Source organism: Garra rufa, chromosome 10 (assembly GCF_049309525.1).
Source record: "Garra rufa chromosome 10, GarRuf1.0, whole genome shotgun sequence".
NCBI lineage: Eukaryota > Metazoa > Chordata > Actinopteri > Cypriniformes > Cyprinidae > Garra > Garra rufa.
In genome coordinates this window covers 32,489,476-32,516,657 of record NC_133370.1, presented here as the reverse complement: position 1 = coordinate 32,516,657, position 27,182 = coordinate 32,489,476, and the positions used below count along the sequence as shown (strand labels likewise).

General features: G+C 37.2%; 2 protein-coding genes across 2 annotated transcripts in view; both read left to right on the top strand.

Moving 5' to 3' along the window:
• Positions 1-10,771, top strand: part of atr (ATR checkpoint kinase) — a 46,969-nt gene extending 36,198 nt beyond the window's left edge. The window contains exons 36-45 of the mRNA XM_073849429.1: positions 1,890-2,141; positions 2,231-2,365; positions 2,554-2,754; positions 2,864-3,007; positions 3,079-3,229; positions 5,475-5,631; positions 5,968-6,121; positions 6,215-6,366; positions 10,074-10,179; positions 10,442-10,771. Coding sequence (XP_073705530.1) covers positions 1,890-2,141; positions 2,231-2,365; positions 2,554-2,754; positions 2,864-3,007; positions 3,079-3,229; positions 5,475-5,631; positions 5,968-6,121; positions 6,215-6,366; positions 10,074-10,179; positions 10,442-10,615 — 1,626 coding nt within the window. The 3' untranslated portion in view covers positions 10,616-10,771. The remainder of the gene's footprint in view (positions 1-1,889; positions 2,142-2,230; positions 2,366-2,553; positions 2,755-2,863; positions 3,008-3,078; positions 3,230-5,474; positions 5,632-5,967; positions 6,122-6,214; positions 6,367-10,073; positions 10,180-10,441) is intronic.
• Positions 10,772-10,951: 180 nt separating this feature from the next.
• On the top strand, positions 10,952-26,362 carry amer3 (APC membrane recruitment protein 3). The gene is made up of 3 exons (XM_073849301.1): positions 10,952-11,262; positions 12,973-15,693; positions 24,571-26,362. Exon 2 carries the CDS (start codon positions 12,995-12,997, stop codon positions 15,686-15,688), a length of 2,694 nt encoding a protein of 897 aa, XP_073705402.1. The 5' UTR covers positions 10,952-11,262; positions 12,973-12,994; the 3' UTR covers positions 15,689-15,693; positions 24,571-26,362.
• Positions 26,363-27,182: the final 820 nt, after the last annotated feature.

Below are 27,182 nucleotides of genomic sequence, written 5' to 3'. Positions count from 1 at the left end.
CTTGTTTAAGGTGTAAAATAAATATATTAAAAAAGGCTCTCAGAATTAGCCCATTTGCTTGAAAAACATCTGCAATCAGAATCAGCCATGAAGAATCAAGATCGACACATTACTAAAAATAAATTGTGTGCTCCTATATTTTTTTGGTGCTCCTAACTTTTTGAAGGTTTAAAGGTTGTATCAGCGATTTCTAGCCTGAAACATAAAGTGTCAAATTCAGCTGACCTTTCATCACGATCCGCTCGCTGCCTGCCCCATAAATTGTCTGTGAAAAAAACGCGTCTCTCTGGTCAGCCTAGGGTCCGAGATATGCCAAAAAAAACAATCGGCACTACCAACCTTTCCACACATAAACAAACAGTGTTCCAACCAATCAGCGTCAGGGGTTTGGTGTTGTGGACTTTCGCTCCGCCTCCCTCATATCCCTGCACCAGTGGGAAAGTCCACAACACCAAACCCCTGACGCTGATTGGTTGGAACACTGTTTGTTTATGTGTGGAAAGGTTGGTAGTGCCGATTGTTTTTTTTGGCATATCTCGGACCCTAGGCTGACCAGAGAGACGCGTTTTTTTCACAGACAATTTATGGGGCAGGCAGCGAGCGGTTCGTGAAGAAAAAACAGCTGAATTTGACACTTTATGTTTCAGGCTAGAAATCGCTGATACAACCTTTAAAGGGGTGCGCGACCAAAAAGGTTTGAGAACCACTGCATTAAAGGCACAATATGTAAGATTTTTGTGTACTTACATTATCCCAAATGTTTTGAAGAGTGTTTAAATCCAATAAATAAGCAATTTTTACTAGTGTAACAAGCCGTGTCATTGCGTTGCCTGCCAATGACGTCATACGCCCTCGATTTTTCCGGTTTTATTTAGTAGAAAACAAGGCAACCCCAAAGACACTTTAATATGTTATGCAGTTTATTGGACAGGTGATGAACGCACAGAGTAGCATTCTAACAGATCTTTCAACACACGCAAATGTATCTAGTATGATAAAACAGGGCTGCTTTTTCCTACATACGCATGACTGGAAGAAGCGGAACCGGTCGACTGTGGTATAGTAAAAGCTCCGCTGCTTTCAAGCCATATATCGCACTCATCCTTCATTAGCAATCGCTCCAACATCCTCGTTTTGCTTCCACAACATTCAGCCCCACCCTGCTTCAAACTATAGTGACCTTAAAAAGTCTTTAATACAGTAACTCATCCATGGACATGATTTCTGCCCCGACGAATTGCAACTCCCATGATTCCACACTCAATCACGGCATCATCAAACTACGCCTTTGTTTCTTTGTTGGTTTTGAATATGTGCCCTCTAGCGGCGAAAACTTATATAATGTGCCATTAATTACTCAGCCTCGTGTCGTTCCGAACTCGTAAGACCTTCACTCATCTTTAGAGCGCAAATTAAGATATTTTTGATGAAATCCAAGAGCTTTCAGACCCTGCACATAGACAGGCTTCAGTAAATTACGGTTGAACTACTGATATCACATGGATTATTTTAATGATGTCCTTACTATCTTTCTGGCCCTTGAACATAGTAGTTGCGTTGTTGTCTGTGCAGGGTCAGAAAGATATCTTAATTTGGGTTCCAAAGATGAACAAAGGTCTTAAGGGTTTGGAATGACATGAGGGTGAGTAATTAATGAAAGAATTTTCACTTTTGGGTGAACTACCCCATAAAAAGAATGTGCAATATTACAAAAAATGTTATTAATGATACTAGTCAATTATTACTACTGTTATTATTAATATTGTCAAGTTTTTTTTCTTGCCTAGTGTAACTGAATTTGCAGTGCAGTAGCGTAATGATTAAAATCAATTTGCTATCAACCCAAAGATTGACTAACCGGGTTAAAATAGACCACCATGATACACCAGCTTCCTCCCTCTTTTTCAGCTGGCCGCTCTGATCGAGCCCAGATGCGTGCTGAACTCTCTAAGATCAATTCCGTCATTAGCGAACACACTAGCAACCTCTCGCCCTACCAGTTCCTCACAGCCTTTTCACAGCTCATCTCCCGAATCTGCCACTCCAACAACGAGGTCTTTGCTGTGCTGATGGAGATCGTGGCCAAAGTTTTCTTAGCTTACCCACAACAAGCTATGTGGATGATGACTGCTGTGTCAAAGGTCAGACACCTTAGACACATCTACAACCATAAATAATGTCCTTTCACAGATATAAACTGCTTAATGTATGTGCTTCTTTCATTTTTTAGTCCTCCTATCCGACTCGAATGAACAGATGTAAAGAGATCCTGAAGAAGGCTGTCAGTCTGAATGAGTCATTTGGGAAATTTATCGGCGACGCCAACAGACTGACTGACAAGCTGGTGGAGCTTGGCAATAAACCAGTAGGACAAACTATACCGCTAGCAAGAAAATAATATTTTGATTTCCAAAGAAACAGCTTTTATGCATTTATTATTAATCTTTAGTATTCCTCAACTTTACCCCAAGGCATTCATTTTAAAATCAGTCGGTTCTAAAATTACTCTTGCGTTTGGATGCAGTCAAACTGTGTTCTTGTTTAATTGTGTAGGTGGATGGGAACAGCAGCACCCTCAGCATGAGCATACACTTCAAAATGCTGAAGAAACTGGTGGAAGAGCCCACCTTCAGTCAGATCCTCATCCCTTTGCAGTCTGTCCTTATACCCACGCTGCCTTCTACTGGAGGAGCCAACCCCAAACATGATGCTTTTCCAGGACATTGGGTCTACCTCGCTGGCTTCGATGACACAGTCAGGCCAACCTATTTCATCATACTCCATTTTTTGAGCATATAATGCATTACTCTCATTTTAGATGATACTTTATTCATGATATCACTATATGTTTCAATTCATAAAGGTGGAGATCTTGGCATCCTTGCAGAAGCCAAAAAAGATCTCGCTCAAGGGCTCCGATGGAAAGTTCTACACCATGATGTGCAAACCTAAAGATGACCTGAGGAAAGACTGCAGGCTGATGGAGTTCAACTGTCTGATTAATAAGGTACTAGAGTTGTACTGTTCACAGAATACTTGATGAACTGCATTTTCCTAATGAAATTGTGCCTTTGTTAGTCTTTGAGGAAAGATGCCGAGTCTAGACGGAGGGATTTGCACATTCGGACATACGCTGTCATCCCTCTGAATGAAGAGTGCGGCATAATAGAGTGGGTCAACAACACGGCTGGTTTACGCCACATCCTCACAAAGCTGTATAAAGAGAAAGGTGTGCTTTCATTGCCTCTAGTTCTCTTCTTAAAGGGAACCCGGGTATTAAGACTTGTATGGCTCTTACTGAAATATGTTGTAAAAAACCCATGAAAGATTTACATTATTTAAAAAAATCTACATTCTACATATTTTGGACTATAGGGGGGTGCAATTTTTTTTTTATGTCTGTTGGTTGAACTAGTTGAGCTACTGGTGCTACCTGTTGCATTTTTTACTGCAACACAACTAAAATACTAATACGATGCCACATTGTGTGGCTTTTGGTTGTAATTTTCAGTCGAAGGGCAACAAGAGCAGCAAGTCATCACTGCTTTTCTAGCGATAAGAAGAGGAAAAAAAATTAGAAGATGCCTGTGGATGAATAAAACTTCCTAAAGACCTGCGTCTTTTTATCTTCACTTTAGCCCTGATGCCTTTGATGTTTCTAGTAGACCACAGGTACTGGAAGAGCTTACAAGCGGCAGAGACAAAAAATGCTAGATGGATTTTTTATAAATAATGTAAATCTTTCATGGGTTTTCTTCTACATATTTCAGTAAAAGACATCGTTTACATTATATTTAGCCATGCAAGTCTTCATACCCGGGTTGCCTTTAAGGGTAAAAAGTATATGTTATAATTGAGTAATGTTATGTGTCGCATGATATATGCTGACGCAGATTGTAAAATAAAAGCTTGTATCAATCTGAAGTGGTTTATTTTGTGATAACGATCGACTTGCAATTTTTATCACAAAATAAATAAATAAATATAGGCCTACTACCATTCAAAAGTTTTTTTTCTGGAAAAATAAGATGCATAAAAATTGATTAAAAAAGGCTGTAAAGGTTGGTGCCGATAGCCTTGTGGGCAGCACGCCGGCATACGGCGCCGTTGCGCTCCAGGCGTCCCGCGTTCGAATCCCAACTCGGGGACCTTTCCCGATCCCTCCCCCTATCTCTCTCCCACTTCGCTTCCTGTCATATCTGATCTTTCCTATCACAATTAAGGCGAAAATGCCCCCCCCCCCCAAAAAAAAAAAGACTGTAACAGCAATGTTATAATAGATTTTTGTTTCACATAAAAGCTGTTTTAAAACTTTCCAGTCATCAAAGAATACTGGAAAGATGATTTCCACAAAAAATATTATGCAGTACTGTTTTCTATGGAAGCCTGTTTCTGCCACTGAATAAAACAAAATAAAACTTATCTGAATTCAGACTTTTTTATCGTAATTGCTTTATACAAAAACTCAAAATTGCGAGTTATAAAGTCAAAATTTCGAAATATTAACTTGCAATTGTGAGTTATAAAGTCAGAATTGTGAGATATAAACTGACAAATAAAGTCGAAATACTGAGAAATTAGCACAAGTCTTTGCGAGTTTTAAAGTCAGAAAGTCGCAATTATGAGAAATAAAGTCAGAATTGCAAGATATAAACTCACAATTGTGACTTTTTTCTCAGAATTGAGTTTTTTAGAATTTTGAGTTATTAAATTAGAATTGTGAGATATAAACTGTCAAAGTCGAAATACTGAGATATGAGCTCACAAGTCTTTGCGAGTTTTAATATAAATAAAATATAATATATAATATAAAATAAATTTTATAATTGTGAGTTATTAAATCAGAATTTTAAGCAATAAAATTCTGAGAACATATCAGTCTTTTTTTCCCCTCAAAATCGGACTTTATAACTTGCAATTGCAAATTTATATCTGACAATTCTGAGAAAAAAAAAGTCAGAATTGTGTGGAAAAAAAAGTTTTGTTTTTATTTAGTGGTGAAAACAAGCTTCCATAGTTTTTAACATTGATAATAATAATCAGTATGTTTTGAGCAACAAATCAGCATATTAGAATAATTTCTAAAAGATCATGTGACACTGAATGCTGAAGTAATGGCTGCGAAATTCATTTTTGTCATCACAGGAATAAATGACATTTTTAAATATATATTTGTTTTTTTCACAACATTACTGATTTACTGTATATTTTGATCAAATTAATGCAACCTTAGTGAGCATTTCTTTCAAAAACATTAATACATTTTATCAACCCCAAACTTTTGAATGGTAGTGTACTGTATATAGACATGGAATATTGATTAATCAATCAGAATCAATTCCAGAAAGTGTTAAACATGCCGTTTTAAAGTTTTATTAAAAAAATGTTTATTCAGGCTGTCAGTGTTTTGCATTTTTAGTGAAAGTAGTGTACGTTGTGTTAAAAAGGCATGCTTTTTTTTTTTTTTTTTACAGGGATCTATGTCAGTGGGACAGAGCTGCGAAAGCTGATTTTGCCCAAAACAGCATCTTTTCAGGAGAAGCTGAAGCTGCACAAAGATGTGCTGTGTGCCAGACATCCACCAGTTTTTCATGAGTGGTTCCTACGGACATTTCCTGATCCCACCTCTTGGTATATACTACAGGCTTTCAGTGTTCACATTCATAATATCTTTGAACAGTAATATGCTAAATGTTTCTTAGAATTGACTATTGAAGGGGTCATGAACTGAGAAACCAGATGTCACGCATGTAGTGTCAATAACGAGAGGCGAACACAGGTCTATGTAGAAACTAAATGATACAGATCGCTCTGAATACAAGATGCTGTGCAGGGCCAAGTTGTGGAAAAACAGTCTTCCTTCTGATCCCAGTGTTAGCCGTACAAAATAATAAAAAGGCAGTTCATGACCTCTTTGAAGTGAGTTCAAACGTCTTCACACATGGGGCAAATGTGGCATTTCAACAGGTACAACAGCAGGTCTGCTTACTGTCGCTCTACTGCGGTCATGTCTATGGTGGGCTATATTCTTGGACTTGGTGATCGCCATGGAGAAAACATTTTGTTTGACTCCCTGACTGGCGAGTGTGTCCATGTGGATTTCAACTGCCTCTTTAACAAGGTTTGAGATGAATGAGGAATGTGACAATTGTCTTACTCCTTATACTTGATATCTTTGGGTAACTGAAGAATAAACGTGTTTTTGGTGCTTAAGGGGGAGACATTTGATGTCCCTGAGGTGGTTCCCTTCCGGCTCACTCAGAACATGGTTCATGCGATGGGACCGATGGGCACAGAGGGCCTGTTTAGACAGGCCTGTGAAGTCACACTCAGACTTATGAGGGACCAGAGAGAGCCGCTTATGAGGTGAACATCTTTGAACTTACACAGGCATACAAATTAAACTTTGGGGTCAATAAGATTTTTAAAATATTTTTGAAATTGGTCTCTTATGTACTATGGTGTTTTAGTGCCACGTTAAAACAAAAAAAAAAAAGTGTAATTACGAAGTTGAAGTTGTAATATTTTGAAAATAAAGTTAAAAAATGTTTACTTTAACTTTATTCTCGAAACATTTCGACTTTATTCTCGAAACATTTCGACTTTATTCTCCAAACATTTCCACTTAATTCTCGAAACATTTCCACTTAATTCTCCAAACATTTCGACTTTATTCTCCAAACATTTCGACTTTATTCTCCAAACATTTCGACTTTATTCTCCAAACATTTCCACTTAATTCTCGAAACATTTCCACTTAATTCTCCAAACATTTCGACTTTATTCTCCAAACATTTCGACTTTATTCTCCAAACATTTCGACTTTATTCTCGAAACATTTTGACTTTATTCTCGAAACATTTCGACTTTATTCTCCAAACATTTTGACTTTATTCTCCAAACATTTCCACTTAATTCTCGAAACATTTCCACTTAATTCTCGAAACATTTCGACTTTATTCTCCAAACATTTTGACTTTATTCTCCAAACATTTCCACTTAATTCTCGAAACATTTCCACTTAATTCTCGAAACATTTCGACTTTATTCTCCAAACATTTCGACTTTATTCTCCAAACATTTTGACTTTATTCTCCAAACATTTCCACTTAATTCTCGAAACATTTCCACTTAATTCTCGAAACATTTCCACTTAATTCTCCAAACATTTCGACTTTATTCTCCAAACATTTCGACTTTATTCTCCAAACATTTCCACTTAATTCTCCAAACATTTCGACTTTATTCTCCAAACATTTCCACTTAATTCTCCAAACATTTCCACTTAATTCTCCAAACATTTCCACTTAATTCTCCAAACATTTCCACTTAATTCTCCAAACATTTCGACTTTATTCTCCAAACATTTCGACTTTATTCTCCAAACATTTCCACTTAATTCTCCAAACATTTCGACTTTATTCTCCAAACATTTCGACTTTATTCTCCAAACATTTCGACTTTATTCTTCAAACATTTCGACTTTATTCTCCAAACATTTCGACTTTATTCTCGAAACATTTTGACTTTATTCTCCAAACATTTCCACTTAATTCTCCAAACATTTCCACTTAATTCTCCAAACATTTCCACTTAATTCTCCAAACATTTCCACTTAATTCTCCAAACATTTCCACTTAATTCTCCAAACATTTCCACTTAATTCTCCAAACATTTCCACTTAATTCTCCAAACATTTCGACTTTATTCTCCAAACATTTCCACTTAATTCTCCAAACATTTCCACTTAATTCTCCAAACATTTCCACTTAATTCTCCAAACATTTCCACTTAATTCTCCAAACATTTCCACTTAATTCTCCAAACATTTCCACTTAATTCTCCAAACATTTCCACTTAATTCTCCAAACATTTCGACTTTATTCTCCAAACATTTCGACTTTATTCTCCAAACATTTCGACTTTATTCTCGAAACATTTCGACTTTATTCTCGAAACATTTCGACTTAATTCTACAAACATTTTGACTTTATTCTCCAAACATTTCCACTTAATTCTCGAAACATTTCCACTTAATTCTCGAAACATTTCGACTTTATTCTCCAAACATTTCGACTTTATTCTCCAAACATTTCGACTTTATTCTCCAAACATTTCGACTTTATTCTCCAAACATTTCCACTTAATTCTCGAAACATTTCCACTTAATTCTCCAAACATTTCGACTTTATTCTCCAAACATTTCGACTTTATTCTCCAAACATTTCGACTTTATTCTCCAAACATTTCGACTTTATTCTCCAAACATTTTGACTTTATTCTCCAAACATTTCCACTTAATTCTCGAAACATTTCCACTTAATTCTCGAAACATTTCCACTTAATTCTCCAAACATTTCGACTTTATTCTCCAAACATTTCGACTTTATTCTCCAAACATTTCCACTTAATTCTCCAAACATTTCCACTTAATTCTCCAAACATTTCGACTTTATTCTCCAAACATTTCGACTTTATTCTCCAAACATTTCGACTTTATTCTCCAAACATTTCGACTTTATTCTCCAAACATTTCGACTTTATTCTCCAAACATTTCGACTTTATTCTCCAAACATTTCCACTTAATTCTCGAAACATTTCCACTTAATTCTCGAAACATTTCCACTTAATTCTCCAAACATTTCCACTTTATTCTCCAAACATTTCCACTTTATTCTCCAAACATTTCCACTTTATTCTCCAAACATTTCCACTTTATTCTCCAAACATTTCCACTTTATTCTCCAAACATTTCCACTTTATTCTCCAAACATTTCCACTTTATTCTCCAAACATTTCGACTTTATGCTTATAATTGAAATATTTCAACTTTATTCTCATAACTTTGACATTATTGTCAAAATATTTTGACTTTGTTCTTGAAATTTTTAGAATTTACTGAAATATTTTGACTTTATTCTTGAAACATTTCGACTTCATTCTCATAACTTTGACATTATTGTCAAAATATTTTGACTATTCTCGAAACATTTTGGCTATTCTCGTAATTTTGACATTATTGTCAAAATATTTCATCTTTATTCAAAACATTTTGACATTATTCTTAAAACATTTCTACTTTATTCACTAAACATTTCGACTTTATTCTCATAATTGACTTTATTGACTAAATATTTCAACTTATTTCTGGTAATTTTGACTTTTCTCGAAATACTTTGACTTTTCTCATAACTTTGACATATTTTCGAAATATTTTGACTATTCTTGAAACATTTTGACTATTCTCATAATTATGATGACATTATTGTCAAAATATTTCAACTTTATTCAAAACATTTCAACATTATTCTTGAAACATTTCAACTTTATTCACTAAACATTTTGACTTTATAATTGACTATTCTCGAAATATTTCTACTTTATTCTAAAAAAAAATTGACTTTATTCTCATAATTTTGACATTGTCAAAATATTTAGACTTTATTCTCAAAACATTTTGACTATTCTTAAAATTGACTTTATCGACAAAATATTTCAACTTTATTCTCGTAATTTTGACTTTATTCTCGAAACATTTGGACTTCATTCTCATCATTTTAACTGACAAAATATTTTGACTTTATTCTCGTAATTTTGACTTTGTCAAAACATTTTGACTTTATTCTCATAATTTTTACATTATTGTCAAAATATTTTGACTTAATTCTCAACATTTCGACTATTCTCATAATTGACTTTATTGACAAAAAACGCTGTCCTACTTATGCTTAGCACGGCTGCATTAATTAAATTAAAAATACAGTAGTAACAGTAATATCATGAAATATAAATGAACTGTTTCTGTTAAAATGTAATTGATTTCTGTGATGGCAAAGCTGCATTTTAAGCAGCCATTCAGTCTTCAGTGTCACATGATCATCAGAAATCATTCTAATATACTGAAAATATAATAAAATAAAAACATCAGTTTTTATAAACTGTTGCTGTTCAATATTTTCCAAAGACTCACAAACCAAATCTGTTCTATGTTGAGTGTTTTCAATTTAACATTTCATACAATATTTGTATAATACTTCATATTTCACAATTTGTTTTTATTCCTTTTATCCAGTGTTTTAAAAACATTCCTGCATGATCCTTTGGTAGAGTGGAGTAAACCTGTCAAGGGTTCCTCTAAGACACAAGTCAATGAATCTGGAGAGATCCTCAATGAGAAGGTATTTCACCCATTAGTGACTTCAGCCTGAAAGAAGATGCTTATCTGTGACATCTGTCATATGTGCTTTCACATTCAGCTAAGCAGCCTTAAATTATGAATAAACATAAGGCATTATGGTTATAAATTAGAACACACTTTCTGAGTACTGTAAGTGCCTCATCTTTATATGCAATTTGAGCTGTTGCAGTTTAACTATAGATGAAGTAATGATCTTAAGTAATAGTTGTAAATAGCCATAATTTGATTTTATTCCACTCTAGGCTAAGACTCATGTTCTGGACATTGAGCAACGTCTTCAGGGAGTGATCAAGAACAGAAATAAAGTGATGGGTCTGCCTTTGTCCATTGAGGGCCATGTGCACTACCTCATTCAAGAAGCCACGGATGACAACCTCCTGTGCCTCATGTACCTTGGATGGGGTCCTTATCTGTGATCATCATTTGCACTTAAGAGATGTCGAACACAAACTTTGGATTTAATTCCGTTATTTTTCCAGAAAAAAAGAAAAAAAAAAAGGTTATGTTTGTCAGTGTTGTTTTCAGTGTTCCTCAGAAGGTTAATTAAATTTTGTTCACATTCCAAACGTTAATCTTCATTCATATGTGTTTTGTTTTGAAAGAATGTACAAGTACGACATTAGAATTAGTGTAATAGCTTTTAGCACTAAACATTTTAAATTATTCTCTGGATTTCAATAGCTTTTTATGATAACTAGAGGCTTTAATGGAATTAGTAGGTTCTGATACACCGGTTTTCTTTTATTTTGGGGGGGAATATATTGTTAATATCCTTCTCTGGGTTTGAGCTGAGCCTGGAGGCTTTATATTTCTCATGAGGAAATGTTATGAAAGCCCTTCAGTGATATTTCAGTGTCCACAGAGTGTGAGAACGTTCCGCGCTCATTGTATCCAGGCGTATGATCAGTGAGTGATGATGCTGTGTTGTGAGCGTTATTCTGTCTTCTGATTGGCTATCGTAATTATCTTTACACGCGCGCTGACAGCCAGAGCATCCCATCTTGTCACGCGCGTGTGAACCACCAGCTCCCGCCAAACGCCTTCTTGTCACAATCTGCTTCAGGTATGTGTTAAAATGACCGAATGAAATGGCATTCGAATTCGTTTATGTATTAGAATTCAGTGTACTTTGTTTTAGGCAAAAACGTGGATATTAAGGCGTTGCTCAAATGAAATCGAACGACGAACTGCAAACCAGTGAGGCAGAGTACGGTACAAACAGGAGTTATTCCTTAAAAATAAAATAAGACGGAATTTTGTGTATGTGAGGTATTTGCTATTGACTCACTAGCGTTTGTATGAGCCGTTTATTGGAAATTGTAAAGCCATATAATGCTCAATCTTTTCATACTATATGTGTGACCTATTTTTTAAGCAATACGGACTGTCCCTTGTGTTATCAAATTTGAATTACAGTTGAATGATATCCATATTAGCGAAGTGTTTTAGTCAAACGAAGTGCACGATAGGAAATTGCAACATTCCTTTTTTTCTCTCACTACAGATCAGCCTGTCATCTTTTGCTTTAAAATATATAAAATGTAGCAATGCATAGTATATTCATTTTGAGAAATACTAGACCATTTTATTGATTTAAATACGAGAATAATTACAACTTGCCCTAGTCAAAATAGCAAAGTAATATCAGTGTTACTGTTTACTAAAAAGCTTTCACATTTGTGTGGCAGTAAATCTAGCTGTCATGATTAATATAAAACAGACACACAAAACCAATCATAAGGGTCAGTTTTTTACAGTTGAACCCTGAAAAATGTTAATATTAAGAAAATTGCAGTTAAAGTTGTCCAAAATAAGTTCTTAGCAATGCATATTTCTAGTTAAAAATTAGGTTTTGATAAATTTATGGTTGGAAAATTACAAAATATCTTGATGGAACATGATCTTTAACATGATCTTTACTGAATATCCGAATGATATTTGGCATTTAAGAAAAAAAATATAATTTTGACCCATACAATGTTTTTTTTTTTTTTGGTGCTTGCTACAAATGTACACGTGCTTATAAATATTAAACCTTTTTAACATTATTAAAACTACATACTGAGTAATTGATTCCATCTTTGTCATGGAAAACACTCGTTGGTTTGTATTGAGTTTTAACATAAATGTCTGAGGAAAATTATCTATTGTTGCATTCAGTATGGCTATAAATGTCATGCAATATGATATTCAAACTCACATTAGACAGTACATGATCAGTACCTGAGAGTATAATTGTCATAGTATGTTGATATTCCAGCTGCGATGTCGCAGAAATAGACACCATTTCTAAAATCGAGATTTTGCATGTCGCTGTCACAGCTAGTTAGGACAAAAGCTCAGATTAACACAGAACAGAATTTTTTATCGCGTGTAGTTAGGACATGGTGTAAGACCCTTATTTCTCAACTGGGATCGTGTAGAGCCCTTTGAACATGCATTAAAACTGCAATTTGAAAGGTCAAGCTGTTGGGAACCAAAAAAGTCCACTATATGAAGAAAAATCCTGGAATATTTTCCTCATAAAACTTTTTCTTTGTGACTGAAGAAAGACATAAACATCCTGAATCACATGGTGGTGAATAAATTATCAGGTAACGTTTAAACTGGAAGTGAACTAATCCTATAATGATGAGATAGTACACACTTTATGACGCAATGTAACAAGTACAATATAACATTGTAAATTATTTGAAATGAATGACCTAAATTACAGGTAAATAAAAAATTATCATTTTATATTAACTGTATTCTATATTTGTCTCATATCTAGTTACAGTTATGTATATGAAAACATGGAGCTGTCAAAGAGTGAAGATCCTTCAGATGAGCGGAAGAGGTCAAGTAAAGCGCTTGGCCGAAGTAAATGGCTTGAAGAGCACAAATCTCAAACCACTACGAATAATAGATTTGTGAATACACACAGTACTGATGAAAGCTCATCCTCACTGCCTGTGCCAGACACTTTAGACATACTATCCCCTGGGGTTAGTGACACGCTATCAGAAGGTGACAGACGGCTCCGTGGATCTTTTAGAAGAAACAAAACCCATGACTGTGTGAGAGGAACGGGACAGCCGCAAGCTGAGTGCCCTGGATGCAAAGATGGGACCAACTGGCGCCATCAACATAAGCTGGTAACCAGTGTCAGCTTTTCAGGATTTGAGGCGCCTCTAAGGTTGCTTCGTGAGAACAGAGATACATCTGGCAGCAGTCATGAAATCATTGATTACCGTAACCTAACACCTCAAGTGCCCTTTGTGCCCTGCATAGCCAAATCCATTCCTAAAAAGAGGATCTCCCTGAGGAAACCTAGGAAGGCCATTAAAGATTTGTTTGGTCACAAAAGACACAAACATGAGAAAGCTACGTCACCAAGTACACCATGTCATGTTGCAGGTGAAAATTTTCCTTCATTGAAACGGACAAGGAAGACGTTACGGCACCGAGAGCGTACCACTGCAGGAAGCAGATATAGTGACGAGCTCAGTGAAACTCCTTCTGACTCTTCCAGTGAATGTTGTGCTAATGTCTGTGAGGATGCTGCTTCATTAAAAAGCTTTGGATCTCAGGCTGGTTGTGGTGAGATATTTGCAGATGATCTTGTATCACCTGAGGGAGTCCTTAGCCCTGAGCGTAACAAAGTTGCCTGTGAACCTCCAAGGCAAAGCCCTACTACTGCAGGTTTCCAAGGAGGTACGGAGTGTCTGGCCTCTCCAGCTCATGCTGAGGTCCTGGACATGTTCGGGTTGTGGGAAACCCTAAACAGAACTTTGCTTTTAGGGCAAAGTTCAAAAGCAACAGCGCATGCGACAAAATCCACAACACCTATCACAAAATCTCCCTCCATAACCAAGTCTGAAGATGTAACAACAAATACACCACAACCTGTAGAGTCCGAGATCAGAGAATTTAATACTGATGTGATAACACCCAAAAGTGACAACCAAGGGAACACCAGTGATGAAGGCTACTGTGATTATGTTTCTCCTGGTTTTGAGGACCACAGCAGAAGTTCTCTCACTCCAGTGCATTCCAACAAGTTCCCTAGGGACACATACAGTGGAGATGCCCTATATGAGCTGTTCTGTGACACCAGCGAGGCAGAGATTACCCCGATCTTTGATGATGAGCTCAATCTAACAAACAGCATTGTTGGCCAGTGCAGTGATCTTCCATTATCCATGTATAGCTTCCATGTAGGAGCAGAAGAAAATCTTGCCCCACCTTTGGCTCAGGACTTTGTTGGTCAAGAGCTTCTGCAAAGCAAATGGATGGGGAAGGATTGCTTACTAAAGCTTTGTGACACTGAGATATCAATGGCTATGGGCATAGTTAACTGGCTGAAGCATAGAACAGACAATAGTAACCCAACAGAAATGAGATCTTCAAAAATTAGTGAAGAAGCAAGAGATGTACGTCTGAGATGCAAACCCCAGTCAGCAAGGGTTAGGAAACCAAAAGGAGCAAGAACTGTTAACAGTAGAGGAGACACAGTTGGTGTTGGTGTTCTGCCTTCAAAATATGATGCAAATACAATAACCATGGCCTCTCCAGAGAGCCAACCCAGGACCCCAGTGAGTGGTGTATGTTTCAGGATATTCAATATTGACTCTTCTACGACTCCAGGTGGAGATTTGCAGTCCCCAGTGGTAAGCTCCCCTGGCTCTGGTACAAGGTCTTTGTTTGTGTTGGCCATAAACAAGGATTCTCTTTGTGAATCTTGCAAGGGTTCGCTGAAAAATGGAGCTAAAGATCTGCACCTGTGCCGTTCTTGTATGTCCCTCATTGAGCACATCAAGACTTCAGACCTTTGGACCCATGCCAGTCTTCCCAGGTCCGCTCAAACTCCACAGCCAATAACCAGGGACCTACTCTCCCCGGCAAGCACCTGCGGGATAAGAAGTGATATCAGCATAGCTTCCCTTGTTGAGCAGTGTGCTAGTCAGTTGTCATCTATGAAAATTAACTTCACTCAAGCTCACTCAAGCTGTGAAATAAGAGATGTCCTTGTACCTAAGCAAGGGGAAAACATGAACAAAGAACACTCTCAAAAATATGTAAAATCAAAGCACAAGAAAAGGCCAGTGGCAACTACTGAGAGAGGCTTTCATGCTAGACGGAGAAGGTCCAGCTTTTCCAAAGATGTGAAACCTTCCATTGTAGAGACTGAGGAGCTTGTCCCTACAGATGCTTCCGATGATTTGGTGTTGGAAACGTACAATCCATGCGATGTTGAATCTGGTGACGCAGACACATCTCAAGCTCCCAGGCCTACATCTCTTCCACTCGTGGCCTCTGCCTCTTCAGATTTTCTTTGCAGAGAGGACCACCATGTACACCATTTGAATAAGATGGAAGAGGGAAATCCATCCAAAAAGAAGCACAGATTACGGCATCACAAGAAGTCTGCTGGGAATAGTGAGGAATCATCCAATGTCTTTCCAGGGGATAGGAAAGTAGAACGCAGATCCAGAATGAAGAAGTGAAACAGGTGCTGGATTTGTCTAATCAAGAGTTAGCACTGTTCTGTATTTTCAATTGATTTCAGTCACATCCATTTATCCATTTTTTTTAATTTCCAAGTTTCTAAATTTCAAGTGTTGAAACTCTTATTATGGTTTAGGACAGTTGAGGCTAAATTTACTAATAGCTTGCGCCAGCATAAACTGTGTTTTGATGTTTAAAAAGTACTGTCAGGATTTACTGAAGACATGCAGTGAAGAATTATCACTGAAAAGGTGTGGACAATTATTTTTGCGCCTGACCTTACTGAATATGCATTTGTAGGAATTTGCCTTTCAGACTTAAGATTTATAGGAGGAGAGTATTAAAAAGACTCACATAATGCGATTTAGATTTAGATAGAGGAAAGAAAAGTTTCATTATTAATGACTGTAGGGGTGCTTGAGAAGCACCTGTGCTAGTGAGGCCTCAGAGGAAACATGTCACTTAGTCCTTCATCCAGCTGTCAAATTCTCACATGCCTTGCAGGTATACTCTCAGCAAGCACTTTCTCCTTCAGTTCACTAACAAACAATGGCAAGAGGTGATCAAATTGGCATGGTGTATTGTGACAGACTGTCAATTGCAGCAGAAGAGCATTATGCAGTTTAAAAAAAATACAATAGGAAAACCAGAACGGTTTAACAGCATAATACTTAACATATTCCAATCCTTAAAGCATTTTCAACAAAGTTTATTTAAAGCTTTTTACAATTCCAGTCATTACACACAGTGCAGAAGCACATTTTGCAGATCAGGGCCTTTAAAACCTCTTCTTTAATTACATCGTAAGGGAGGCCACTGTTTTGTGCTTGTGTCAGGGGAAGTGTTTGTGTCTCTGCGTTTCAAGGCTTTCTGGGAATTGTTCTGCGGTAGCTGGGTCAGCAGAGGTGCTGGAAGACTCAGATCTATAGGTTGTTTGGTGTGTGCGTCACTGAGCGTTGATGGACTGAATGTGTAATTAGGATTTCAGGGGAAGGGAGGGTTTTAGTCATTTGGTCTATTATTAGTACTCTCATGCAAACTGTTTTACAAAAAAGATCTGAAAAGCTTACAGACTGTCTACTGATATACATATAAGCATTGTCTGTATGTATTTGATACTTTATAAATGACTTACTTAGCAGCTTTAGAATTATACTTCTCCAGGCGAGACTGCTTAGAGTAAATTAATTAGAGTGCTAAGGATAGCAGAGCTGCTTTTGATAGGGCTTCAAGGTCAGATATTCTCCCTACATATCTGTGTCTTGTTATATATCAGCTGACATCTTGAAACCATAGCAACAGCACTTAGATGGGAAACTCTCAGTATATTGGCAGTGCACCAGAACGAAAGTGGATGTGATGTAAGTTGTAAGGTTCTGATTTAGGATTTGATGCCGCAGTTAATTCTTTGATGTAATTGTTTTATATTCCTTAGGTGTATGGAGTTGTGTTTTTATGAAGATTTTATTATTTTAGTTTTGCTTGGTGATGCTTTTTGGTGATTAGAACTTATGTGTCTAAAAAAAACACATCAGACCTGAGGTGATTAATAATTTAAAATGATAACAGTGGAACTAAAAGTAAATGGAATTTGAGGAGAATAGCTTGTTAATAATTTAATAAGGCTGCCTGGCCCTGTTGAAAAAGAATCTGATTCAAATTCAAAATGGCTTTCTTTTCTTTTTTTTGGTGTAAACTTTTGATGGACATATTACTGAATTTTTGCCAATCTACTTACAGGGGTTTAACAGGTTCTTTGTATGGTAGTGCTGCTACATAGCACCTCAACCACCCCAAAAAATGCTGAAGAACCATAGTGGACTTAACAGGTTCTTTATATGGTAGTGGTGCTATATAGCACCTAAACTACCCCAAAGAACTGCAGAAGATATAGCACCTCAATCACCTCAAAGAACCGCTGAAGAACCATAGTGGCCTTAACAGGTTCTTTATACGGTAACAATGCTATATAGCACCTCAACCACCCCAAAGAACCACTGAAGAACCATAGTGGACTTAACAGGTTCTTTATACAGTAGCGGTGCTATGTAGCACCTCAACCACCCTGAAGAACCATAGTGGACTTAATAGGTTCTTTATACAGTAGCGGTGCTATATAGCTCCTCAAGCACCCCAAAGAACAGCTGAAGAACCATAGTGGCCTTACCAGGTTCTTTATACAGTAGCGGCGTTATATAGCTCCTCAAACATCCCAAAGAACAGCTGAAGAACCATAGTGGCATTACCATGTTCTTTATACAGTAGCGGCGCTATATAGCACCTCAACCACCCCAGAGAACCGCTGAAGAATCATAGTGGGCTTAACACGTTCTTAATACGATAGTGGTGTTATATAACCATCACTAAGAACCACTGAAGAAACATATACCCCTTGTCCACTAGGGCTGGGTATTGTGACCAATTTGGCAATTCGATTCGATTCTTATTTTTATGGTTTCGATTCGATTCGATTCGATTTCGATTTCGATTCGATTTGATATCGATTAGCTATCAATATTTCATTTAAAATGTTAGTTTTGCTGACATGGGATCCATATTTTGGTATAAATGCTGGTAACTGGAACTCTCCTACTTAAGTTTATTACTGAAATACACATCTACATTAATAATAGGGTGCACACAGTTGTTTATTTTAGACAACTTTTATTTTAAATGAACACTGTAACAAGAAGTCATAAATATGTGCATCCATTGTACACCATGTAAACAAACTGCAAAATGCACATTACTGTAAAAAAATAAAAAGACTGTAAATGTGCAACAGTGAAATCTATTAAGAACTTCAAACATGTTTAAGAAATAAAACATTTTTCTAAATTCAAAACGTTCAAAACAGGCCCATTCATAAAGCCCCTGTCTGCCTATACAAAACATTAACATAAAACTAACAGTTCTAACAGTTCTTAACTACAGCCTAATAATTTTTGATCACCAGATTTTTCTGCAAAAAAAGCAGCTGATTAACATGTTCTGATCTGATCTAAGGCAGCTCCTTTGCGCTGTGATTAGATCACCAGCAGTTTAGAAAACTCTCTCAGCAGGAACACTAGTGACACCTTCAGGACGAGAGGTGAATATTCATATCCTCTTACGTGAAGCACGTGCATTAAGAATCGATTCGGGGATTTCCCGAATCGATATCGTTGCGTTAAACTGGAGATCGATTAAAATCGGAGAATCGATATTTTTTACCCAGCCCTATTGTCCACCAAGGCAGTTCGGAGCCAGAGCCTAGTTTCTGAACGGTTCTTTGTCTTTCGACCCCCAAAGCACAAACCACTGCTAGAGCATTCAAAAGCTTAATGAGTTGTCTGCTCTCCAGTGGCTCTGGCGGTGCTTTAGTGTCGTGCGCCGGTCAATCTGTGTGGCACGGATGCATCTCAAGCAAACCTGGTGATTGTGTTTGGTGGTACTACACTAGCATTGCTGGAAAAGATGAGACTTATTCGGTCATGCAAGACTTGGCTCTGTGGTGGCTCTCTATCCTGTGGAAAAGCAAACCAGTTCTTAGAAGGCTAGCCTAAACTAGCACCCAGTTCCTGCTGGTGGAAAAGAGGCCTATAGTGGACTTAACAGGTTCTTCATACGATAGTGGTGCTATATAGCACCTCAACCACCCCAAGGAATGCTGAAGAACCATAGTGGGCTTAACAGGTTCTTTAGCCCTATGCGGTAGCGGTGCTATATAGCACCTTAACCACCCCAAAGAACTGCTGAAGAACCATAGTGGGCTTAACAGGTTCTTAATATATTAACAGTGCTTTATAGCACCTCAACCACCCCAAAGAATCACTGAAGAACCATAGTGGTCTTTACAGGTTCTTTATATGGTAGTGGTGCTTTATAGCACCTCAGCCACCCCAAAGAACCACTGAAGAACCATAGTGGTCTTTACCATAGACCCCTGTTCCACCAGCTGGAACCGAGTGCTAGTTCAAAGCTAGTGCTTTTGCCGGTTCAGAGTTGGTTTGAATGGAGAGCCTTCTAAGAACTGGTTTGCTTTTCCACAGGCAATTGAGCCACCACAGAGCCAGGTCTTACATCACTGAATACATTGCATCTTTTCTGGCAACGCTAGTGCTGCAGCGCCAAACCCAAACACACCAGGATGGCTCCAGATGCATGGATGCTGCGCAGACCAACAGTGCACGATGCCAAAGCACCACAAGAGAGATTGGAGAGCAAAGTACTCTTTAAGCTTTTAAATTGCTCTCGTAATACTTTGACACCACACGCCGACCGGTCTGCTCAGCACAGACACATCCCGAACAAGCCTAATATCAACAGTGGCTTTGCAAACCTACATCTACATTGACACATGGCGAATCCAACTTGTTTATGTTTATCTGCTATTTAAAAAAAGTCTGGTCAAAAGTTTCTGTTCACCTTGTTGGTCATGGTAACCCCGCCCTGACGTAAGCAGTTTTAACTTCTTGACCAGTAATGTTCTGGTGCTACTTACAAACCACTTTTCCTGGTTTTCAGCTGGTGCTTTGTCAAAAAGACAAAGAACTGTTTTGAAACTAGGCTTTGGCTCTGAAGAAGCACTCAAACTGCCTTGGTGGAAAAGGGGTAAAAAGGGGTTAGCAGGTTCTTTATATTGTAGCAGTGCTATATAGCACCTCAACCACCCCAAAGACCTGCTGAAGAGCCATAGTGGCCTTAACAGGTTCTTTATATGGTAACAGTGCTATATAGCACCTCAACTACCCCAAAGAACCATAGAGAACCATAGTGGGCTTAACAGGTTCTTAGCACCTCAACCACACAGAAGAACCACTGAAGAACCAATCTTGTGAATCCTGTAGGTCAGTGGTTCTCAGCCATTTTGATTTGAAGGCCCCCCTCCCCCATTGCTGCTTGTTTTCAAACAAAGTTTCTGATTCTGTGTGTATTTTTTTAAATAATAGTTATTTAGAGGACATTTTTTTTATTTTTCTTGCAGGTGTTTTTAGCATTTTAACTAAGTTTTATTACATTTTAAGAAATATTTTTAGTCACACTGTGGCCCCTGTGGGTCACAGTACTCTACACTCTTAAAAATAAAGGTGCTTCAAAAGGTTCTTCACAGCGATGCCATAGAAGAACCATATTTGTAGCACAAAGAACCATTCAGTCAAATCTCTATCTCTTTCCTACCTTTTTATAATCTGAAGAACCTTCCTTTCGCCACAAAGAACCTTTTCTGAAACAGAAAGGTTCTTCAGATTTTAAAGGTTCTTTATTGAACCATTTAGACAAAAAAAGGTTCTTCTATGGCATCGTGAATCACCTTTATTTTTCCACTGTCACTCTAATCAGGCTAAAGTAGATTTTTATTCACCTTCAGTCTGCTTCTGTTTTTAACAGAGCTGTTTTAGAAGATAAATAAGCAAATAAAACCAGGGCAACATCCAGAGAGTGTGAGACAGGACTTTGTTCTTGCAATAAGAAATACAAACACCACAAAAACAGTGTACAATAAAAATATGGAGCTTGTTTTTTCTTAGATGGAAATGCATTTGAATGTGGCCTGAGGTATATTGTTTGGCTTGTTTTGGATGGTTATATGATGGTCACGGGGTTGGACATGAGTAGTGAATGGTCTATTGACATGCTTTTATTTCCTGCTCAGCTCTCAGTGGATCTTCACACAGCAGACAGCTGTTTGCATGCACATCTGGAAAAAATGAAAGCTTGTATTCAGTCTAAGCCACCAGTGACTTGGAGCACGGTGGGGGGCACAGTTCAGTCAAATATGTTTTATTATGTAGTGATAGATGTTGACATGTTTGTTTTTAATTAACTTGAGAGGTTTACAGATATAACTGTTAAACTGTAAAGTACAGTTTGGCCACTATGTGGCAGTATAGACATTTCACAACCTATGCACGGGTGCTGTAAAGCAAGTGTGAGATTAAACAGAATGTTTAAACCACCTGCATTTCTTCACCAGTATCAAACTAAGCCAGTCTGTATTTCCTCGTACATTATCTTTCATCAGAGCAGGAAATTTTCTGTGCATGCTTGTCTCTTCTGATACTGCTCTCCAGCAGTTCGGCTTGCAGCCAGAGGGGAAGGGGTTCATGTTGACTTTGACTGGTCTATAATCCATCAGTGTGCTCCAGGGAGTGTTCTTAGCAACCCGGGAGCCACTACAGAGCAGATGTATAGAGCTGGCTGACTGCTGCCCATTGAGAGAGGTGATGCTGAACAGGACTGTGTTCTGTTTTCTGGCTTAGGGAATAAGCCCCATGCTGTTAGTTTGGTTGCATGACTCTACAGAAGATTTAGTCCAATGACGTGGGACACAATGGAGGACTGTGTCAATATTGAGGAATGGAATTAGCTATTCGTGCAGGACACTAGAATGGACAGGGAATAGACTGCACTGCTAAACCCTTGGACGGTTGGTTGTTGCTTAAAGGAAACAAACATTTGTCTGAAAGAAGAGTAATATATGTGTTGCAGCTGCTTTAAATAATTGGCAATGACATTGGTGAAATTTACTCACTTGATGCTGAACTTTTAGATGCTGAAAGAGTTTGTGAATAATTACAGAATCACAGTGTGAGTAAATGTCATAAGATCTGTCACAACATATTTCACCTCAAAAAGGAAAGAAAAAATATATTTGCATAAAAACAAAGACATTTTAGGACTGTGATTACAGTATTATTTTTATTATTAAGCTGCCTAGGCAGCTATTGTATCCATTAGTTTTCTTCTTCTTCATATTTCTACTAATAAACTTTGAACCGTAAGGTCTAGACGCAAAATTCTTTTTTCTCTGATTCATTGGCTCATGCCGAGAATTTAAATTTCTATGGGTCAAATTTTTTTTCTCGAATTTGTTCTAGGCGATATGTCCAATTTGTACCAAAATTGGCTGAGATTATCTTCAGACAAAGTGTGTTAACGAATTTGATGAATTTGATGAAATTTGTGCAAAAATGGACATTAGACTTTATTTTTGTAATACTAGATTTCCAGTAGACCAAACCATTCTCGTAATGCCTGTTAAGGATCTTGATGAAATTTGCATGAAAATGGACATGAGGCTATATCTTCAGAACACTAGATTTCCGATGGAGCAAACCATTCTCATAAAGCCTGTTAACAAATTGAAGAAATTTGTGCAAAAATGGATGAGGCTATATCTTTGCAATGTTAGATTTCCGATAGACCTAACCATTCTCGTAAAGCCTGTTAACAAACTAGACAAAATTTGCGCAGAAATGGACATGAGGCTATATCTTCACAACTGTAGATTTCTGATAGACCAAACCATTCTTGAAAAGCGTGCTAACGAATTTGATGAAATTCATGCAAAAATGGGCATGAGGCTATATCTTCACAATGATAGATTTCCGACAGACCAAACCATTCTTGTAAAGCATGTTTACGAATTTCACAAAATTTGCACAAAAATGGATGAGGCTATATCTTTACAACGCTAGATTTCTGATAGACCAAACCATACTTGTAAAGCGTGTTAACAACCTTGATGAAATTCATGCAAAAATGGGCATGAGGCTATATGTTCACAACAGTAGCTTTCCAATAGACCAAAGCTTTCTCGTAAAGTGTGTTAACAAATTTGACAAAATTTGTGCAAAAATGGACATGAGGCTATATCTTCGCAATGCTAGATTTCCGAGAGCCCAAAATATTCTCGTAATTGTGTTAACGAACTTGACAAAGTTTGCACAAAATGAACATGAGGCTATATCTTTGCAACACTACATTTCCAATAGATCAAACCATTCTCGTAAAGCATGTTAACAAATTTGACAAAATTCGCACAAAACGAACTTGACAAAGTTTGCACAAAATGGACATGAGGCTACATCTTCGCAACGCAAGATTTCCGGTAGACCAAACCATTCTTGTAAAGTGTGTTATAGAATTGTACGAAATTTGCGCAAAAATGGACATGAGGCTATATCTTTGCAACGCTAGATTTCTGATAGACCAAACTATTTTCTTAAAGCGTGTTAACAAACTTGACAAAATTCACACAAAAATGGACATATGGCTATATCTTCGCAATGCTAGATTTCTGAGAGTCCAAAATACTCTCTTAATCGTGTTAACGAACTTGACAAAGTTTGCACAAAATGGACATGAGGCTACATCTTCGCAACGCAAGATTTCCGACAGACCAAACCATTCTTGTAAAGTGTGTTATAGAATTTTACGAAATTTGCGCAAAAATGGACATGAGGCTATCTTTGCAATGCTAGATTTCCGCTAGGCCAAACCATTTTCGTAAATTGTGTTACTGAATTTGTCAAAATTTGCACAAAAATGGACACGAGGCAATATCTTCGCAACGTTAGATTTCCGATAGACCAAACCATTCTTAAAAGCCTTTTAACGAACTTGACGAAATTCACACAAAAATGGACATGAGGCTATATCTTCACAATGCTACATTTCTGATAGACCATTCTCGTAAAGCATCTTAACAAATTTGACGAAATTTGCGCAAAAATAGACATGAGTTTATGTCTTAATAATGCTTTAGCTGATTCTGACCAATCTTGGTACGTGTTATACCAAGCATGACCTGAGGGCACATGACTAGTTTCAGCACAGTGCCACTTACTGGTCAAAAGATCTTCTGACCAGTTTAGGCAAAAATGATAAGGTTGGTCTTGTTAGATCCAGAATGGCAGACAGAATCAAACAATACCTGGTTTTCCTATTTCCTATTCCTTTCCTATGTTTTACTGATTATGATTTTTTGTTTGTATTTTAAATATTATTCATCTTTTTATTTTGCTGGGGGAAATACTACATATTTCTTGGTGATATACAACCTTAGAGCTACTTGCACGTTAAAATGTTGCTTTGTTTTCTGATTTCTTCTGTACAGATTCTGATTTTGTGGATCCTGACTGTCTTAAACTCGTTTCTTCCGTCCAGTACCTCAGCCCTCCGGGCAGCTGACCTCTCTGCCAGCTGTCAAAGTCTCTACCTTTCGTCCGCAAGAAATCTGACATGTTTGCTCATTTTACTGTCAACTCAGCAACACTGTCAGCTTGGAGCAACAACAGGTCTGTTGATCTGTTTGTTTGAAAAAAATGACATTTGTCTGAAACCTGTCGTATCAGTGTTTTTCTGCAATCACTGCTATTTTTATTGCAAGTTTATTGCTGGAGTTTTCAAACCAAGGATCAATGACAGTACATAGTGTACACTAGTGCAATAACTACAACAACACTTTATTAATGTCCAAGGGACACATTCTAAACTATTGTCTTAACAGAGAAAAAGTATGAAATTTGACATTGTGAGAAGTTATACTTTAGGTTGTTTTTGTATATCGAAACAATCTGACAAGCTATTTGAAAAGCTCTCTTCTAGAGTTTGGAAGAGAAACAGCCAATTTCTTGAAAGGATTGAGACAGCTGGAGACATAGCAATGGAATCAACTTTGCATTTCATTTGTCCAATTAGAGTTCAAAACAGAGACGGATAATTGTGGATCAGTGAATAAATGAGGTAAAGTAGCCCTTTGAAAGAACGCCTCTGATCTGGCTGATGTGACCAGAATTGATGAGAGCCACCAAAAAAGGGTCCATTCATACATATAGTAGGCCTCTTCACAAAGCAGGCAGGTGGCACTTTTACTTGTCGTCTTTGTTCATTTTGGAATGTAATTCTGCCAGTTCAGTTCTTTATTCACTTGGTAAATACTTAAACACAACCTAGACTGAAATAGTCCAGCTAGGGTTGTTATTGAACAGAATTCCCATAAACACAACCCCTGGTGTGACTACAAATCTATATATGTCTGCGCATCTATCTTTGAGCAGATAGTTAGCTGCTTAAATATAGACGCCTGTACATCTACATTTGGTTGGCTGGTTATCTGACCACTGAACTTAACTTCAAGCCATTTATTTACGCTCTTAAAGATTATGGATGTACTGTATATATGAAGAAACCAACATTTTAATAAATATAGTCGGATACCAAAGAAATGGTACCTTTAGAAGTGGCCTATATGTGCACGCAAAACAAAAGTAAGCCAAAGGGTCATTTTGAAGAGCCCTTTCCGCTAAAACCTTAGCAGCTATTAGTAAAGTATTATATTTCAGGGCCTCAACCTGTTTTCCATTACATCAGCATCAGCCATAACAACATCTGGTACAGGGTTGGTGTCAGTAATGAAGGCAATGATAATCCTCAATAAAAGCACTCTAGTTTGGCATTGACAATTTGAGCGTTGAGCAGAAGCTTTTCAGATAGCTTAGTTTTTTCGTATTATTTGATATACTTAAAATTTGGGAGGTTGTTTTATCTGTGTTGCTGTTAGTATTTCTTGTATAAATGTAATGATATTACTTCTCAGGATAAGCTGTGTCAAAATCCAAGAATTAGATAACAGATAATAGCATGTAATAGCAAGACTTAAACCACTGACATTATCCTACTAATATGAATGACTATATTGCAAAAACGAATGTGTTGCATGAATTTGTAGGCTATATCAACTAAGTGCAGATTTTGTTGGAATGGAGTAGTAAGAAAGTTATTTTGTCACCTCTTAGTGCCATTATATTCTTTTCAAGACAGGGCAGCTGATAATTATCGTAGTTCTGTGCAATATTTATATTGATGTGCTTGCCTTCGTCACGGAGTATTAATAAAAACGTATTTATGATTCCATGTGCATTTAAATGACATCTTTTTGTATTTGTGATGATTTCACACTTGAATGTGGGCTGGTTCAAAACAGCAGATGAGCTGAGGTGGCAGCACTGTACGTATTGACTATAGCTCAGACATTGCTTAATAGACAGAACAATAGCAAAGCAAACAACAGAGTGACTGAGCAGAGCCCCGTATCAGGCCTGGCGCCGGCTGTGCTTTAAGACAAAATCACATCAACAACTCTGTGATTGAATATGTGTGTAAAAATGACTTTCTTTGCAGAGCCATTGATTTAATGCTTTTTTTGTCTAAATGGATTGCAATAATGTCAATATAATGCAATAATGAGTTTAGTGTTTTTATGGCCAGGGTTTTCTTCCAAGGGTCTCTGAAAATACAGCAGGGGGTCCATGTAAGTTAAAGGAATAGTTCACTCAAAAATTAAAATTTTCCAAGTTTGTTCCTTCATAGGAACAAATTTGCAGAGATTTAGCATTACATCACTTGCTTACCAATGGATCATCTGCAATGAATGGGTGCTGTCAGAATGAAAGTTTAAACAACACCTCAGTAATCCACAAGTAATCCACAGAATTCCAGTCAGTCGGTTAACATCTTGTAAAGTGAAAAAAGATGCATGTTTGTAACAAACAGAACCAATAACTTTAAACCGTTCTTGCTAAGTCCTCAATCTATAATATTGCTTTCTTTAGTGAAAAAGTCTCATCTGAATTAGGAGAGAAATAAGCACATCAAACACTGTTTACAAGCAAAAACAATCCAACCAAAACAGTTCTTAACAAATATTTTGGTGCATTTTAATGAGAG

Excerpts from the sequence above, each read along its gene's own strand:
- amer3 (XM_073849301.1), top strand. The coding sequence starts at position 12,995 with ATGGAGCTGTCAAAGAGTGAAGATCCTTCAGATGAGCGGAAGAGGTCA.